The sequence below is a fragment of the Vicugna pacos genome, chromosome 11 (genome assembly GCF_048564905.1).
Source record: "Vicugna pacos chromosome 11, VicPac4, whole genome shotgun sequence".
Classification (NCBI taxonomy): domain Eukaryota; kingdom Metazoa; phylum Chordata; class Mammalia; order Artiodactyla; family Camelidae; genus Vicugna; species Vicugna pacos.
The window spans coordinates 58,172,637-58,189,509 of NC_132997.1; the positions used below are offsets into that span (position 1 = coordinate 58,172,637).

Sequence of the window (16,873 nt, forward strand, 5' to 3'; positions counted from 1 at the left end):
GAAAACATCTGGACCTGAAGATTTTTTTTCCATAAGCTTTTAGCAACAAATTCAATTTCTTAAATAGTTATGGAACTATCAGGTTATCTGTTTTATCTTGGGGAGTTTTGTTAGTTTGTGGTTTTTGATAACTGGTCATTTTCTTTTTGTTTTCTAATTTACATATATAGCATTCTCTTAATATCTTGTTAATGTTTGCAGGATATTTAGTGATATCTTTTTTTTATACCTGATAATGATAATCTGTGCCTTCTATCTTTTTTTTTTTCTTACTTAGTTTTGCTTCATGTTTATCAGTTTTATTATCTTTTCAAAGATCCAGATTTGGTTTCATTGATTTTCTCTATTTGTTTTCCATTTTCAATTTCGTTGATCATTTTTTAATTTATTCTTTTTTTTTTCTGCTTGATCCATGTGTTTTCTGGCTTCCTAAAGTTTAAGCTTAGATTACTCATTTTCAACATCATTCTTTTTTAATACAAGCATTTACTTATAGAAACTTCCCTCATTATCAGTTCAGCTGTACCACACAAATTTTTGTGTTTTTTATTTTTATTTTCACTTACTTAAAATTTTTTTCTAATAGCTATTGTGACTTTCTCTTTGACTCATGAATGATTAAGAATTGTGCTGTTTAATATCCAAGTGTTTGGAGATCTTCCTGGTATATTTCTATTATTAATTTCTTATTTAATTCTATTATGGTTAGGGAACATATCTGTATGATTACAATTACTTTAAACTTAAACTTGTTGCATAATCCAGGATATAGTCCATCTTGGTGAATGTGCCATACACACTTGAAAAGAATGACTATCCTGTTGTTTTGGATGTAGTGTTCTGCAAATGTCAATTAGATCCAGCTAGCTGATGTTTTTCTTTTGGTTTATCCGATTTGTGGCCTAGTTAGCCTCTTAAATTTATACTCTTATGTCTTTTGCTAAATTTAGTAAGTTTTCATCCATTGTTTCTTCTAACATTTGTCTAGCACTGCATTTTTTCTCCTGTCATTTTGAGACTCTGATGCTATGTATATCAGAACTTCTGCTGTCCCACAGGTCCCTGAGATTTGGTTCATTTATTTGCCAATCTTCTCTTCTCTGTATTGTACAGATTGGATAATTTCTTTTGCTCTGTCTTCAGGTTCACTGATTTTTCCTTTGTCTTCATTCTGCTACTGATTCCACCCAGTAAAATTTTAATTTTGGTCACTGTATAATTTGGTTCTAAAATTTTAATGTTTCTTTTTTATACCTTCTGTTTCTTTCATGATTCTTTACATGTTAATAATATTCACAACTGTTCATTTAAGCTCTTTTATAATAGCTGTTTTGAAGTTTTTGCCACATAATCTCAATATCCATTTCTTCTTATTGTTGGCATCTCTTTATTATTATTTTCCATGCAAGTTGAGATTTACATGGTTCTTTATTTGCCCCAAATTCTGGAAATAGTGTTGCAATAGTGTTGAAAGGAATATCTTTAGAGACATGTAGTACTCAAAGATTCTACAAATATTTGTGTCATGTGGGAAAAAAATAGCTCAAGTCTTAGATTTACTAAGAATTCTTTTTTGGAAGGTTGTAGTTCAACAACTGAAACTGAAACAGTGTTATATCATTTATCAGGTCTCTTAATAAAATATGCATCTTTAATTGTAGTATTGGAAAAGACTGAATTCTCAACACTAACTACCTGAGGCTTCACTTTTAGTTTTAGTTTTAAAACCATGCTTCTCCTGTGCAGGATAATTTAAAATCAGTTAATATTACACAACTTCTTAAATTATCAAGTATAATTATTTTTTTCTTCTATTGGTACAGTTATTTATGTTTATTATGGCACCACATAAGTTAAAGCGAAGATGAAATTCTCCCATTTGCAGAGAAAGAAAACAATTATTTCTTTTCCTGACTTACAAGAATACCAATTCTTCCCATGTTAAGGGTGGTGAGGAGCAGGAAGAATGCATAGGGCATGAGTGGCTTCTCTGTTAATTTTGCTAACTCACTTTCTATTTCCCCTGCATCTGTGTAGTTAGAAATTTATATGGAATGGAACAGTCTTTGTGTAAGTACAAGCCATCCACAAATTTTGCTAGGATGATGGTGACAGTTTTTTAGGGGTGGCAAGGTCTTCTACCTGCCCACATTTTAAAAAAAATAAACTAAAAGTAAGAAAACAGCCAAAAAGAAAAGTAGAAGAAAAAGGGAAATGGAGGGAATGAAGAAAGGAACCAAATAAGCTGTTTCCCACAGAAAAAACCATGTCTTTCTATTGAGACACAAACACCTTTACATTTACTGTGTTCTGAGATTCAAGTTCTAGTTCTGCCATTTCCCAGCTAGCTAAGCAACCTTGTTCTCTGGACTGTTTGCTCAACTCTGAGATAGTGGTTATGATGCCTGACCTGCAGGAGTTGCTCTGAGTTCCATAATATATGTTAAAAGATTAGAACCAAACATACTGCCTAGCACAGAGTTGGCAGCAAATAAATGATAGATTTCTTTCTTTCCTCCTTTCAAGAAGCAATTCTGTTTATTTTCAAGCAAAAGTCATCACATTTGAAATTGCTCCAAGGAAAAATTTCCAAATTTCCTGTAGCAACTAATTTCAATGTTATATAGGAAAAAAAGTCACAAAATCTAAGTGGATGTGAGTAATGTCCATTTCATGAGGTTTTGATATTGACCAAAGTACTTCCTATTAAGAGTAATTCTAAGATATCCCAGTAATACTTCCAGGTAGGTCGAGATGAAAACAGGTCGAGATGAAAACAGTTAAAACAATAAAAAGATATTGAGATAAATCTGAACTATTTGACATTCTGGGGATGGATGGCACTGATAAGATTTAGAATTGAAATTAACATATCTTTGGCAAATTAATTATTCAGAGAACTTCAGCCTTGTTAAGTATTATTTGAAGTTTTATAACTTTATGAAGATATGAACTATTATTTTGCTATACCCAGGAAAAAAACCCATAATTTTCCAAATTACCCATAATTTTCATTGAAGGAATTGGGAATTTTTGCTTAAGAGCATTAATTTAGACAGGGGACTAAATTTTCTTTTCTTAAAAAAAGAAAAAAATAATGTACTTACTCCTAAGATTATGAAGTAACATATCTAGTAAAGTCATAAATTTTGAATGCTGAATAATGGAGAAGTCCATTCCTCTAGCCCACAAAAATCCAGATACATAATAATCTAGTAGACTGGCTTCCTTTAAACAGGTTTGAAGATTTTTGAAATTCAAAAACTTTTGCAGTTTCCTGTAACAAAAAGAAAAACCTAGACATTAAAATTGATTAAATATTGAATAGTTCCTTTTCTGTTTTGAAAACATATTTTTATTGAATAAAAATTCTATAATGCTCATAATCTAAAAATATTCAGAGTTATATCAAAACTCTAAGTCCAAAATGACATTCAAAACAGAGAGAGTGTGCAAACTCTTTATGGTCTTCCCTCCACTTCTCTCTTCTTCTAAATCTCTTTTTCCTCCCCTCTCTCTTTCTTATTCCACCTTTGAAATATAGTCACTTTACTTATATTTTTTTCTCTCAAATTCAATGTCTCTTTCCATTTAAACAATCAAGTTTCTTTTATTTCTCACAATGGTCTGGAACTTGATTGTTAAATATTTATTCTGTTTCCTTTTTTAAAGAATTCCAGTTATGGGTATTTTACTCATTTTTTTCTATAGCTGTAATTTTCTCTTTAACATTCAAAAAAATTTTTTTTCTAATCAATTCCCTTTTCATTTTATATGCTTTTCTCATTACTGTCTTCTATGACTCTTGTGTTTTCAACAGCGGTAATTCTCCTATGGGCTGCTTGTAAATTTCACCTCTGCAAGATCTTTCCTTATCTACCTTTTAAAAAAATGTTTCATCACCTTTTGTTTCTTCTTATCTCAGCCTTGAATTTTTCCCTCTCTCTTCGATGCTCTTGTGATTGCTCCATAAGTATTCTTAATTCACAATAAATATTTGACTGTATTTTTTTTGTCTGTTCATGGCCATATTTTTCTGGTCTATTTTCTTTGCCTGTCAATGCTTTTTTTCTATTCTTAAGTTTTTTTCTTGCAATGTCTTTGTGTATATACTCCTTGCTTAGAACTCAAACCTGGCCATATTACAAACTATTTTCTATATGAAGTAAGTTTATGTCAATTATTCTAGTTTTTCTTTTTACAATTAGTGGAGAAAAGGCAAAAATATCAATTCTCTTTACTATCACAGAAACAATCTATTTCTTGTAAATATGGGAAGTATCTGCTCTATGCCTGTATATTCTGGTTTTGCTGTTGCAAACAAGGGTTCTTGGAATGGCACCTCAAGGTTCTCTTGTCACCTGGAGAAATAAGTTTAAAGTTCATTCTAGTATCTTCAACTATGTACATTTTCCTTGTATTTTATCCTGCACTTCTGCTTGATGCTTCTGGAAGGCATCCTTACATTTTATGGTTTGGGCTTTCAGCATTCTCCTCTTTGGGACAAGGATGGAACTGGTTTTACCTTGTTCCTTATATGTGATTTCTGAGGAAGTGTGTGTGTGTGTGTGTGTGTGTGTGTGTGTGTGTATGGCAACTTTATATTGCCACTTTCTTATTATTCATAATATTGAAATAAATTATATGATCAGAGTAATAAATACAGCAAGATTAAATAAATTTGGAAATAAATAATGCTGATGTTGTGTTTAATTCACTCTCTAGCATTCATTTCATTTTCAGCGGTATCAGGGTAGACCTTAACCCCCAAAGGGAGATCTGGGTCCTCTCTGCAGTTATGATAATCTCATCTCCCTTCTCATGATGCCATATAATGCCTTTCAGTATATGGCATTCTGTGTAATAATTACTGCTCTTGGTGGGCACTCCTCTAAATTGTTCTAGTTAATTCATAACTAACTGTAAGGCTCATTTTCTTCTGTGGAACAAAAATACAAAAGAGGAAATAACTAGCTTTCATTGCTACTGGCAGCTGTCTTATAACCATAAGAAAAACCAGTCCCAAAATTAAGCTTCATTTCTTGACGACTTGAGTCAACCAACCCTGAAGTCAATCTATCTCTGAATATCCTGTTACGTGATATTTTACATACACATGTGTAAAGGCATGTGTACTTTGTTTTTAAGTCAACATGATCAGTTTTTTATGTTACAAGCAACAAGAAGCACCCCAACTAATACATTTTGTCAAGTACACAACTCAACTGGGAGATGCTGAAATGAATGAGCAGGCACTCTGGGGAGGGCGGTTACCTTACTAGCCAGGCATCCTGAATTTGAATTCAGTATCAGTCAGCAAGATTTATTTTTCAATGTTTAATGTATAATGTCATTTAGTCTTAAGTGAAAGCCAGTAAGAAAATTTCTGTAGTAATAAAAACCTACGGTATTTTACTGGAATCAACAAATAGGCCAATGGAACAGGTAGAAAGACCAGAAACAGACCCAATATAAATGAGAATTGGTATATGAGGGAGGCAGTATTTCAAATTAGTGAGGAAAGTATGAATTCTTCAAAAATGGTGCTGGCAGCATTGGCTATCCACATAGAAAATATAACACTACCTCACCCAATACATTCAAACAAAATCCAGGTGCATTAACTAAAACAACTTAAATTAGTATTTTATTCTAAATTGTATTCTTTTGACTCCCTAAATTTTGGTTACTTGTCACTCCACTGATTTCTGCTATCTGATGTTGCTAAGGAAAAGTCTGAGGCCTGCCTGATAATTATCCTCTTGAGGTGACTTGCTTTACCCTAGAGATAAGCAAAATGCATGAAGTTTTATTTTATTAAAATATTTAAATCAAAGTTTTTACTTTATAAAGTTTAAAATTTTTTTCTGATTCACTATGTTGGATGAATATTCTAACATATTCTAATTGCTTTAATGTGCATTTTTGAGTAAGTTTTCTTGAATTTGTTTTCTACATTACTGACTGGATTTTCAGCAAGGTTAAGTTCTACACTGGTTTTATTCTTCACTTTAGTTTCTTGCCTTAGTTCTAAAAACTTCTTATTTACATATTTTATAATCTCTTCTTTTATCTCTTGTTTTATGGAATTAATGCCCTCTTTAATCATCAGCTTTTGTCTAATATTTTCTTGTTTCCAACAGTTAGTCTTCCTTCTAAGTGAAATATTCTTCATCTGCAATCTGCAGGTTATTTTTTAAATTAAATATCTGACCTGAATAGTTGTATGCTTTACATTTTAATTTTTTCAATTTTTAATTGTATATTAACAAAGACATTTGCCTAAGAATATTTTGGTGAAATCTCTTCTGGGCCCCTCCACCTTTACTCTCTTTCCTTTATGTCCCCTCCATCACTTTTCCTTGTACCATTTGAAACCTAACCTTCAACCTGAGCTGCAGGGCTAAATATTTAACATTTCTATTCTTTGTTCAGTTATTTCACTACAAAGAAGACTATACAAGGAAGCATTTGGAGCAAGATACCTTTGTGGTTTGAATGTAATTTCCATGCATTTTACCGGCAGATTTGTAAGCTCTTCCTCTGGGGATAAAGGGAGATGGTATAGGCCAGAGGGGAGAGATGGGCACAGATGTAGCATGAGAGAATGCAGGGAAAGACTAAGATGCTTAATAGTGATTTAGGAAATTTTGCTATAGTGATAGGTGATGTAACTATCTACTTTGTCTCACCAAAAATTTTAGTAGAAATATTACATTATTCTTGCATTCTCCTGAAATTGGAATGCATTTTATTTTTTAAATACAATGACATGTAGAAATAAGCCCTAAGACAAGAGGTGAACAACTCATGGAGACAAGTTATAGAAAGGTTATTAAAAGATCTCTCCATGTTATTTCCATATTTAAATAGTTACTCTCAATTTAGTCCCTATCCTTTCTTCAAAAGGGATTTGGGTGGATCTGTAAATAATATCAGGGTTAAATTAAAACATGAATGATTGTTAGTAGTTAGGAGATCATGAAAAATATACTCAGACATTTAACTTTGCTTGAAGTACACTCCAGAAATATGTTTCAATGATATTTTAATGTTTCATTTGGTTGGTTGCTTTTATGGGGCAAAATTTTTAATTTTAAAAGGTAGGGAAATGTGCTGGTATCCTATAGTTTATTTAAGTAGGTTTACAGTTTCGCAGACTATATGATATTGTCATTTGGATACCTCAATTATATTTCTGTCATTTTGAAAAGTATATAATCCCCATTTACAATAATGCTATTTTAAATGGAAAGTGAATGACTGCAAATATTTCAGGATTACTGTTACCAAAAATCACATGAAGAACCTCAAGAAAATAACTTTGCAAAGAAATGGCTCCTATTATAACACTGGTGTCATTTATCTAAAATTGATGTCCTAAAATTTGAGATTACTCCAGGTGAATTCTATTAATGAGATGGTCATAGACGCATCCTAAATGGATGATCTTTTAGGTCAACCTGCTGTTGCACTTGGTTGTTTCTATTACCCTGTGTACTATCCTCATTTACTTTGTCCTACACCTCACCTCTTAAAGATTAAAAATACTTTTAGAATTTAGATATTTAAAAACAAAGAAGGCCAATAATCAAAAAAAAAGAATAAGACTGTCACAAAAGATTGTCCTACATAGTACAACTTAAGGTGTGGTGAGAAATAGACAAGTTCAAAAAGCATTTGTTTCCAATATCTTTTATTTAATATTAACGGCATTTAATATAACACCCTTTATATATTATTTAATACAAATAAATTATAAAGTATATTAAATATATATCATTTACATCATATTAATCTACTATCTGCTTAGTATTAAATATCTATTTTTTACATGTCAACAACCAATAACATTTGGGGTTACCTAGAAATTGAAGATTATATTTTACCTGAGGCTTAAAAAATCAGTGCTATGAATATAATAAATGCATTTTTCTAATCAATTCTGACACTAAAAATAAGAATTCCCAATAAGCATTCATTTCTATAAAAATGGTGAAATCACCATGAAATACTTGTTTAAAACCTGTGAAATTTTTAATTGACTAATATTTTTAAAGGTGCAGATAGTAAGCAGTGTGGTTAAATCACAGATCATTGGGATTTCTCGTAGGATTTGAAAGCAGGAGGTGCACAGCATCTTGGGAAAAGGCCTATCAATGTCATTTGCCTGCTCTTAATACGCCTTTTCTACTCAGATTTCTCTTCCAGCCAGTCCATCTGTCATATTTCCTTCTCAGTAGCAATTCACCTCTATTCCATAATATTTGTAAAATGTTCAAATGATAACCACTGACAGAGTCACTTTCGATTTGCCCATTATGGTCCTGCTTATATCCAGATGAATGACGTACAGAAATCTTACCTTGGAACATTACAGTCTAGAACATCATCACATTGTCTCCATTCTCCACACATTATAACCAGTCAGGCTTCCACTGTTAGAGTGAGGTCATTTTTAAAATGAGTGAGTACTAAAAAGCACTTTTTAGGAATTTGTGTGGTAGCTCTATCAGAGTGTATGTTTTAGAGTTCTAAGTAAATGATCTACTGTAGACATCAGCGGCCTTAAGAATCAGACATATATATATTAGAATTGTTGCCTATAATTTCAGTTATATTCACATATTTAAGCAAAATATATGAGATCAGAGTACTTAGTATAGTTTAACATCCAATAAAAATCACAGGTGGATGGTTAATATTCAGTATTTCCAAAATTATAAAATATATTAACTATTAATATTACAGAAAACACAACTCACTTTTGTCATGATGAGACAGAAGACCTAAAGGTTTTTGTGCATACTGACAGTCAGTTTTACAAATGAAAAAGAAAAGAAGATGATATATGTTAATAGCTGTTTTTAATAATAAATCCCTACTCTCTGTTAAGATTAACAAATTGGTTTGAAATCCATTTCTCCCATAATGAAGACTGCTGAACAGTGCAAAAAGTCAATTGCTTGAGAATTTTTGTGTTCCAGAGCCTTGATATATACATATATATATATACACATACATACATACACATATACATATACAGTAGATCATTTACTTATATATATATCAGTGTGCAATATAATAACAAGCATTATAAAAAGGCTTAAAAGATATAACAACAATATGACTTTGAAATTTAATTTAATTACTTTCATTTTACAAATGAATGGAAAAACTGATATTCAAGAAGGCTAAATATCTTGCCTGAGTTCCTTTGGCTAATTAATAATACAGCCTAGATTAAAGCTTCTTAGCCTTTCAACTAACTAACTAAATAAGTAAATAAAATACGTAACAACATATCATGGTCACTATAGATGCAGAACTAGAACTGTTCTATATTTGGTTGTAATATTGAAGTACTTACTGTTGAACTCCATCTACATCCTCTGCCAGCATTTCAGTGATTTGTGCAACTGAAAGAAAATCTGGAGACAGAATCTTCTCACGCTCCTGGAATTCAGCACCTTTCTAAAAAAAAAAAAAGTGGAATAAGTTAATTCAATCAAACTTTACATATTAAATCCAATGATATCAAAATTTGTATTTACTTCTGTCTAGTTACTATCAGGGAAAAATTTTAAAACAGCAGATCCTTGATAATCATTTTTCTTTTCCATTTTTAAGTAATGGTACCTCTCCTCTGAAAGCTTAGTTACCCCATCTTCTGTGCATATTTAAAAATGGGTGATGGTGCTCAATTAACAAACATTTTTTAACATCTCTATGTTCCTCATTGAACTGGGGGCTCAAGAGGAGGCAAAGACAAGTAAGAAAGACTTGTTAGCCTCCAGAAGCTTAACATCTAGTGGGAGGAACAAACCAAGGGTGACTTTAAAATAAGAAAATAAAATGGCAAGTGAGCCATAATAAAGGTGTCATTCCATCTAAAGGAAATGACAAGGACACGGATCAGACAAGGAAAGTCTGAGAGGAACAGATTTTGAGAATTTGGGCATGGATAACACCCCAAGTGAATGAATCAGCAACAATAAAGTGATGAAGACAGCATAGTTGGGTATCAGTTCTGTAAATATCAAGTCATTCACAATGGTGGCTAGGGTATATACAGGGAACTAGTTGGATCTAAGTGGAAGATGGGCATTCGGAAAATATTGTAGGAGGTCTTAAATAATTTAGTAAATATTTACTGAGGAATTACAAGACACAAGATACTGCACAAGGTGCCACACATATTTTAGACTCTGGCTGGTTGGCTGGTTGAAGAATGACAGGCTGAAGAGTTTGTTCTTAATAATTTAAGTAGTAAGGAACTGTGAAGTTTTTGAGCAATGAAATGACAAGCTAAAACTACACTTAAATGAAAGGTAATCTGTAGGAGGGTGAATGAAAGACAGGAGCAGAGAAAGGACAAAGAGGAACAGTTAAATGAAGAGGTCGTTAAAACAGTTCAAGAATGAGGCATTAGACTACACTCGGCTCCTAGTATTGTGCATGAAAAGAAAGGGATGACTGCAACAATATTATATATGGGGGACTAAAAGAGGGAAGAATGAATGGAGATTCTGAGTTTCTGAACTAGGTGACTGGAAGAAAAAGGTGGTGATACTCAGAGCCTCCAATAGCACATATGCCACCTTTGTGTGAACTAGACAAAGGCGTCCTCTCTGGGTGGAGGAAGTGCTACAAGGCTTACAGCTGATGCAGCCCTGCACCCAAGTGCATCACTTGTGAACAGAGTATAGTTTCAGCTCCCGCTCAAACCTCAGCTGAGTCCTTTTGTTCAGCGTACAGTCTGCAAAAGCATATGTGACACTCTCTTTACACCAATAGAAATAGGAGTTTCGGAAGATGATGCTAGTTTTAAGAAGGCAAGACGATGAGTTTGGGTTCACTGGTTGAATTTAAGGTGGAATGTGCATAGCAAGAAAGAAAAATTTTGAAGTTAATTAGAAATGCTACATTCAGAAAGGTCAAGTTTACAGATGTTGGTTTAGGAGTCACTCCAAGTGTGAGAATGGATGAAACTGCCCAAAGGCAGACCACAAAAAGAAGTGCTGTGAGGAGGGGATGGAAGAGGAGACTGAGAAACAGAGGTAAGACAGCAGCAACTCCACAAAAATCAAGGACCATGAAATTTGGGGAAGAGAGGGGGCAAACATTTTCAATTCAACAAATAGTTATTTATTCTTCCATATGAATGAGCTCCAATAAGTAAGAACAGTAGGAAAGGCTTTGTTATAGTCAAGATCACATCCCAAATTTTCCTTACTCTTTTTCAAGAACAGAAAAATCCCAAAGCTAACACTCATTGGTACTGACAATCAGCTTAATGTTTATAATTTAACATTAATTATATTTTTATTTTTAAAAATCAATTTAGAAATAAAATATGCTATTTTATTAGCTTTTTTTTTGTAATCTGGGGTTAGCAAACTAACCTAACCTGGGTTAGCAATATAACCTAGGTCATGCTATTAGATGATAAATTCAGTAAGAAAAAATATTTTAGTACCTAGCATGACACGTTGCACCTAGTAGGCATGTAGATACTTGTAAGTTGAATTAAATGCACTCAGTTTTTAGATAGGATAGTATTTTAGTCCATAATGTATGGCTATATATTTGTTTAAAAGTTTTTTGGTTATGTATATATTTTTTATTTTTGATAATAAGGCATAATTATTCCTGTACTGTTAATCCCATTAGATTGCAAATTCCTCAGGAACAATCATTCAATTTTTTACCTCTTTTTAGAATTCCATAGGTCCTAGTTAGGTCAACATAAATTGTTAATAACTGTCTGAATTCATCTCTATCCAGTGAGGACTGTCAGATGATGAAGCATGATGAAAAGCGGGACCTGGATTTGGAGACCTCAGGATAGTCTGACCACTGATGAATTTTGTGACTTACAGCAAGGCACTTGAACTTCAATTTGGATTCATGATAAAAAAAATTTTGATGTCTTAATACACACAAGATTGCTATCACTATCAATAATGAATAAAGATATACATGAAAGATACATTATACAGACATTAAGATAAATTTTATTAAACTTGAAAATTTTCTGAATAGGAGAAAATAGGTCACACAAGAACTGTATGAAAGAGAATACAATAATCTTAACCTTTTATGTGATAATTCTAGCTAAAATGCCTAATATTAGGGCCTCGTTTTTTACTAAAACCTGATAGCTGAAGATAATCATCTTCTAGGAGGGGTTGCCTCTGGTTTTTTTGTTTTCTTTTGTTTTAAACCGAATTCCAGACCTATTTTAAACTAGAGGTTTTTTGGTTTGTTTATATACTGCCATGCACTAGAAAGGATATAAAATGGTTAAAAATCTTTAATCTTTCAATACATACATTTTAATTTGTAAAAATTAAAGATACAATAGAAAATTCATGAGTAGGCTAATAAAAATGTAAATATGTAATTGTCAGTTTCTCTGTAAAATTACATCTCTGACTAGGAAAATATGTAAAGCTAAACTGCACTGTAACTCATTTTATTCCACCACCTGGTGGATTTTAGCAGTTAATCCAGAAGCATTAAAACTGTAAGCCTGATATTATTTGCCAGATAATCTTTTCTCTGAATTTTTCACCTGATGTCACCTAAATTTTCCACATTTGTACATATGTCTTTCTTCTAGAATTTAAGCTTTGAGGGGTACCTTTGTATCTGTCACTGGTAGTGTCTTAAAAGATTCTTACTGTTCGCTAAAGAAAGATAACACAGTTCATCAAAGATGCCTAAGAGGGGTTTCACAGTCATAGAGACAGAGACTTGTCCACAGTTTCCACACTTTGAAAGGCTTTCTTCAAGCCTGAAAATCAACAAACCAAGAAGCAGTGCCGTCGGGAGCCATATTGGAGCCTGAGTCAAAAAAGAAAAATTAAGTCATACTGATGCCATCTTTATCTAAAATTTTGATCCATTATGGATTTTTTGCATTAATTTTGATTTTTAAAATTTTGCATTAAAATATAGTTTCTCTTGACTACTGAATTTTTGAACACTCCTTAAATTTTGTGCTGAAGAATTCCTCACTTGCCTCATGATAGTCCTGGCCACGAAAAGGAGCCAACTTAAGAAAAAGGAAAAAAAAAAAAAAGATGAAAGGAGGATAAGTAAAAGCATGAGCTAGTTCTTTAAAATAATAAAATAGGCAAATCTCTGGCAAATGTGAGTAAAGAATAAAGAAAAATAAATATATACCATATTAAATGGAAATAAATCTGAAAATGACAAGAAGGATTTCCTAGGAATATGTTATCAAATTTGACCAATGGTAAGGGAGAAAATGGAAATAACCAAACATGAACTAAACTGGAAGTCTTCTTTTTAAAAAGTCACCATACCCAGATAATTTTACACTTGAAGTTCTACCAAACAAACAAGAACACATAAATTCTGTTAGTCTAATACATATAGACTGTAGATAATTCATTTTTTAGAAGCCAGCATAGTCTAGGCACAAAAACCTGAACTAGCACAGAAAAGAAATTATAAGCCAAATCTTTAATGAATTTTGATGCAAAAATTCTAATTAAAATATCTTAGAATATTGAGTCCAGCAGTGTACTGAAAGAATAATAAAGCTATCATTATGATCAAATAAGGTTGATTTGAGAAATGCAGGAATGGATCACCATTAACAAGTCTCATGTACTTTTCACGTCAAATTAAATGATAAAAACAATGATCATATAAATAATAAACAGGTATTTGCTAGAATTCAGTAGCAAAACTCTTGGTAAAATGTTAACGAAAAAATAGTTAAACATGAAAAAGTTTAAATGCCAAAACATTATACACATATATTGTTTTCAAAACATTATACTGAATGAAGAAATACTGAAGTATTCTTATGAAGGCCAGGAACTAAAAAGGGATTCTGGCTAGTGGCATTATTGTAATTTAACACACTATATAGCATCTAACAAATACAATAAGAAAATGAAATATGTGGCTTAAATATTAGAAATGAGGAAATAAAAAATCTTTATTTGAAGATTTCATGGTTGCATATCTCAGAAACCTGACATTGTACTAACATGGTTTGAGTTAAGAAAAATTTGATTAGATATAAATATACATATAAATATACAAAGGTCAATTGCTTTCCTCTATATTAGAAATTACTTGTAAATGGAAATGGCAAAAACTTGCATAAAACTGTAATAAGAAGGGTATAGGACCTAAAGGAATTATAAACTTTATCAAAAGTTAACTAATAAGATTTGATAAAAGAGATTTACTGGAAACCTTCAAATTAAAAAGATGAAATACTTCCCATATTACAAATGCAACGATAATGCAATGATACTCTCAAATCTCAATTGTATCATTCTGGAACTATACAAATCATTTTTTAAAGTTCTTACGGAAGAATACATACATTTTGAAAAAGAGAAATAGTGAAAGGGACCTTTCCAAATTACATTTAAAATCAAATATAAAACAGTTTGGCAGTAACACAAGAATGGACAAATTGGTCAGTGTGGAAAAAAAGAGAATAGAAATTCAAAAATATACATACATGTATAAATTTATACATATATGCATATATGTAAATGTTTAGATAATCTGTTCTGTTCCACTGACTCTTGTCCATTCGTGTGCCCATTCAGGTACATATATAACATGATAATGGTGGTCAGTACATTCTCAATGGCAACAGAGAGGGTGGGTTATTTAGTACATGAAACTGGCATAACTGATGGTTCATGTCTAGAGGAAAACAAAATTAGATCCTCATTTCAAATATACAAAATACATCTATCAAAAATTAATTTTGGCCATGTTAAAGACCTAACTTAAGTAAAATAAAACTTTAAATATTAGAAAAAGATTGAAGATGATTTGTGCAACCTGAAAGGGAGGCTGGAGTGGGAGAAGCAGCAGGAAATAAGACAGGAATAAGACAGGAAACTCAAAGACGAACAGTAAGATGAAAGACAAACCCAAAAGTCTGTCAATACCTCCCCACCCACAGCCCGTATTTCCAGAGGCTCTAAGTGTCTGATAAATAGTGCTGCTGTTTGTTCACATTTTGAGGAATACTAGTACTGTTTTCTCAGCAGTACTTTGAGAATCACCCCTCCATAGCCTAGCACAGGTTGATCTACACTACATGCTGTGAATGGCTTCAATAAATATCTCTTGAATGATACTGCAACTGCAGGAACCTGATCATCTTGCTCTTCAAATTGAGCCCCCAGAGTTTCTCTCTAACCTGCCAATAATGGGTTGGGGGTTGTTTTCAAGGTTTGTAGGGACCACCTAACACAGACAGAATTGTCTATGGCCTCCCCCTGAAAATGTTGAGGACCTCAAGACAAGTGACATCATCTTTCCACTCAGGATTATGTAACTGTCCCCTTGTCCTGATAAAGTCCCAAAAGCATTGAGTAAATGTCACCTATTAGGGGATTTATTAACACTAAGAGACATTATTCAGGAGAAGCAGTTGGGAAATAATTGCTTACTTTTTCTTTTAGGTCTCTGACATGAGTTGATGTATAGTCCTTCTAAGTATACTACTTAAATGATTATATGTCCCAAATTGTATTTTTGAAGATATTAGTCCAGTTTATGAACAAACTATTGATAAAAGACTGATGACTGAATTTTAAGTATTCATTTACAAACTCAGTTATAAATTAACTTATAAGCATTTACAAATTCCTTTCACTTACACATCTACACACAGCAAATACTTATTTTCAGATTCTCACCATTTCTTTGGTCTGGTGCACTGAAACAGTATCTCCCAAAAGTTTAGCCTTACCCTTTAGGAGGAGGCATTTACTCCCATGTTATTAAAGGGAATGGATGGTTGAACTCAGAGAGTTGGCAAGTTTATGCAATGTTACATAGAAAAAAATTTCCCTGGACCTGCATCTCATATCTGCTTGTTCAAGGTATCTTACAGAGTAGACTTTGATCTATGATAACTACCTTTCCTGGCATACATCGGACCACCTATACTTTCAATTAGTTAAGCTATCATATTTTATTGAATGCCTACTGTATGACTGGGATAATTGGTTGTTTTTATTTTAGGTATTGACAACAAACAACAATGGGAAACCTCAGACTACTGGAAGCCTATGTGTTATTTCCAATAGACTTGGCAAGAAAAGAAATTTTTCACTACTGCTTGGCTCAGGTAACTGGATGGACTACTGGCTAAGTCAACGTGGATTGTCGGAGCCTGCCGACAATCGATCAGGTCCAGAAACCTGTGCTGCAGGACTGAGAAAAGAAAGACAAGACTAAAAGGTAGGGTTGAGAGGGTCTCACTCTAGCCCGCAAGACGCTAGGTCAAGAGTGGACGACGAGTTTATTTCTTGCAGTTAATTTATATGATTTTAACCCATTAGCTCATACATTCCTGCACGTAGGCAAAGGTATTGTTTTAAGGCACATTAACAACGTGTACTAAAATCATTAACTTGTATATTGTTACAGACATCATTATTATTTACAGTTCTCAATAAACTAAGATTAACTGTTCCTGAAACCAAGATCATAAACTAGGGTATTGTTCCTCTAAGCTAACATCGTGACTTGTGTACTATTATCTCAGGTGATTGTTCTTCAGGCTAAGATCACTAACTTGCGTGCCGATTGTATCTCTCCTTCCAAAGGTCCTTAGTGACTTAATAGCTCAGGATGTTCCTTCAGGCCTTAATGCACCTGGCACATTCCTCAAAGGGGTGGCGGGACAGAGATTGTCCTTGAGAGATCAACCTCAGAGCCTGACGCCCTGCACTGTGGGAGTTTAGGCCCAACCTCTGTGCTCGGCAGTCCTCAGGTCATGAGTGGCCCCCCGCAGTGGATACAGAATTATTAAGAAATAATACTATAAGGGACTAGGTCTTGGGGGATCAAC

The 16,873-nt window shown here is 32.9% G+C and overlaps 1 protein-coding gene across 3 annotated transcripts in view; it reads right to left on the reverse strand.

Annotated features, from left to right (window-relative positions):
* CABCOCO1 (ciliary associated calcium binding coiled-coil 1) overlaps positions 1-16,873 on the reverse strand; it is a 105,186-nt gene that overhangs the window by 86,344 nt on the left and 1,969 nt on the right. For all 3 annotated transcript variants that reach the window (XM_031682508.2, XM_072971455.1, XM_006209103.4), the window contains exons 2-3: positions 9,371-9,474; positions 3,108-3,277 (exon numbers count right to left, since the gene is read on the reverse strand). In XM_031682508.2, the coding sequence (XP_031538368.2) occupies positions 3,108-3,277; positions 9,371-9,474 (274 nt within the window). The remainder of the gene's footprint in view (positions 1-3,107; positions 3,278-9,370; positions 9,475-16,873) is intronic.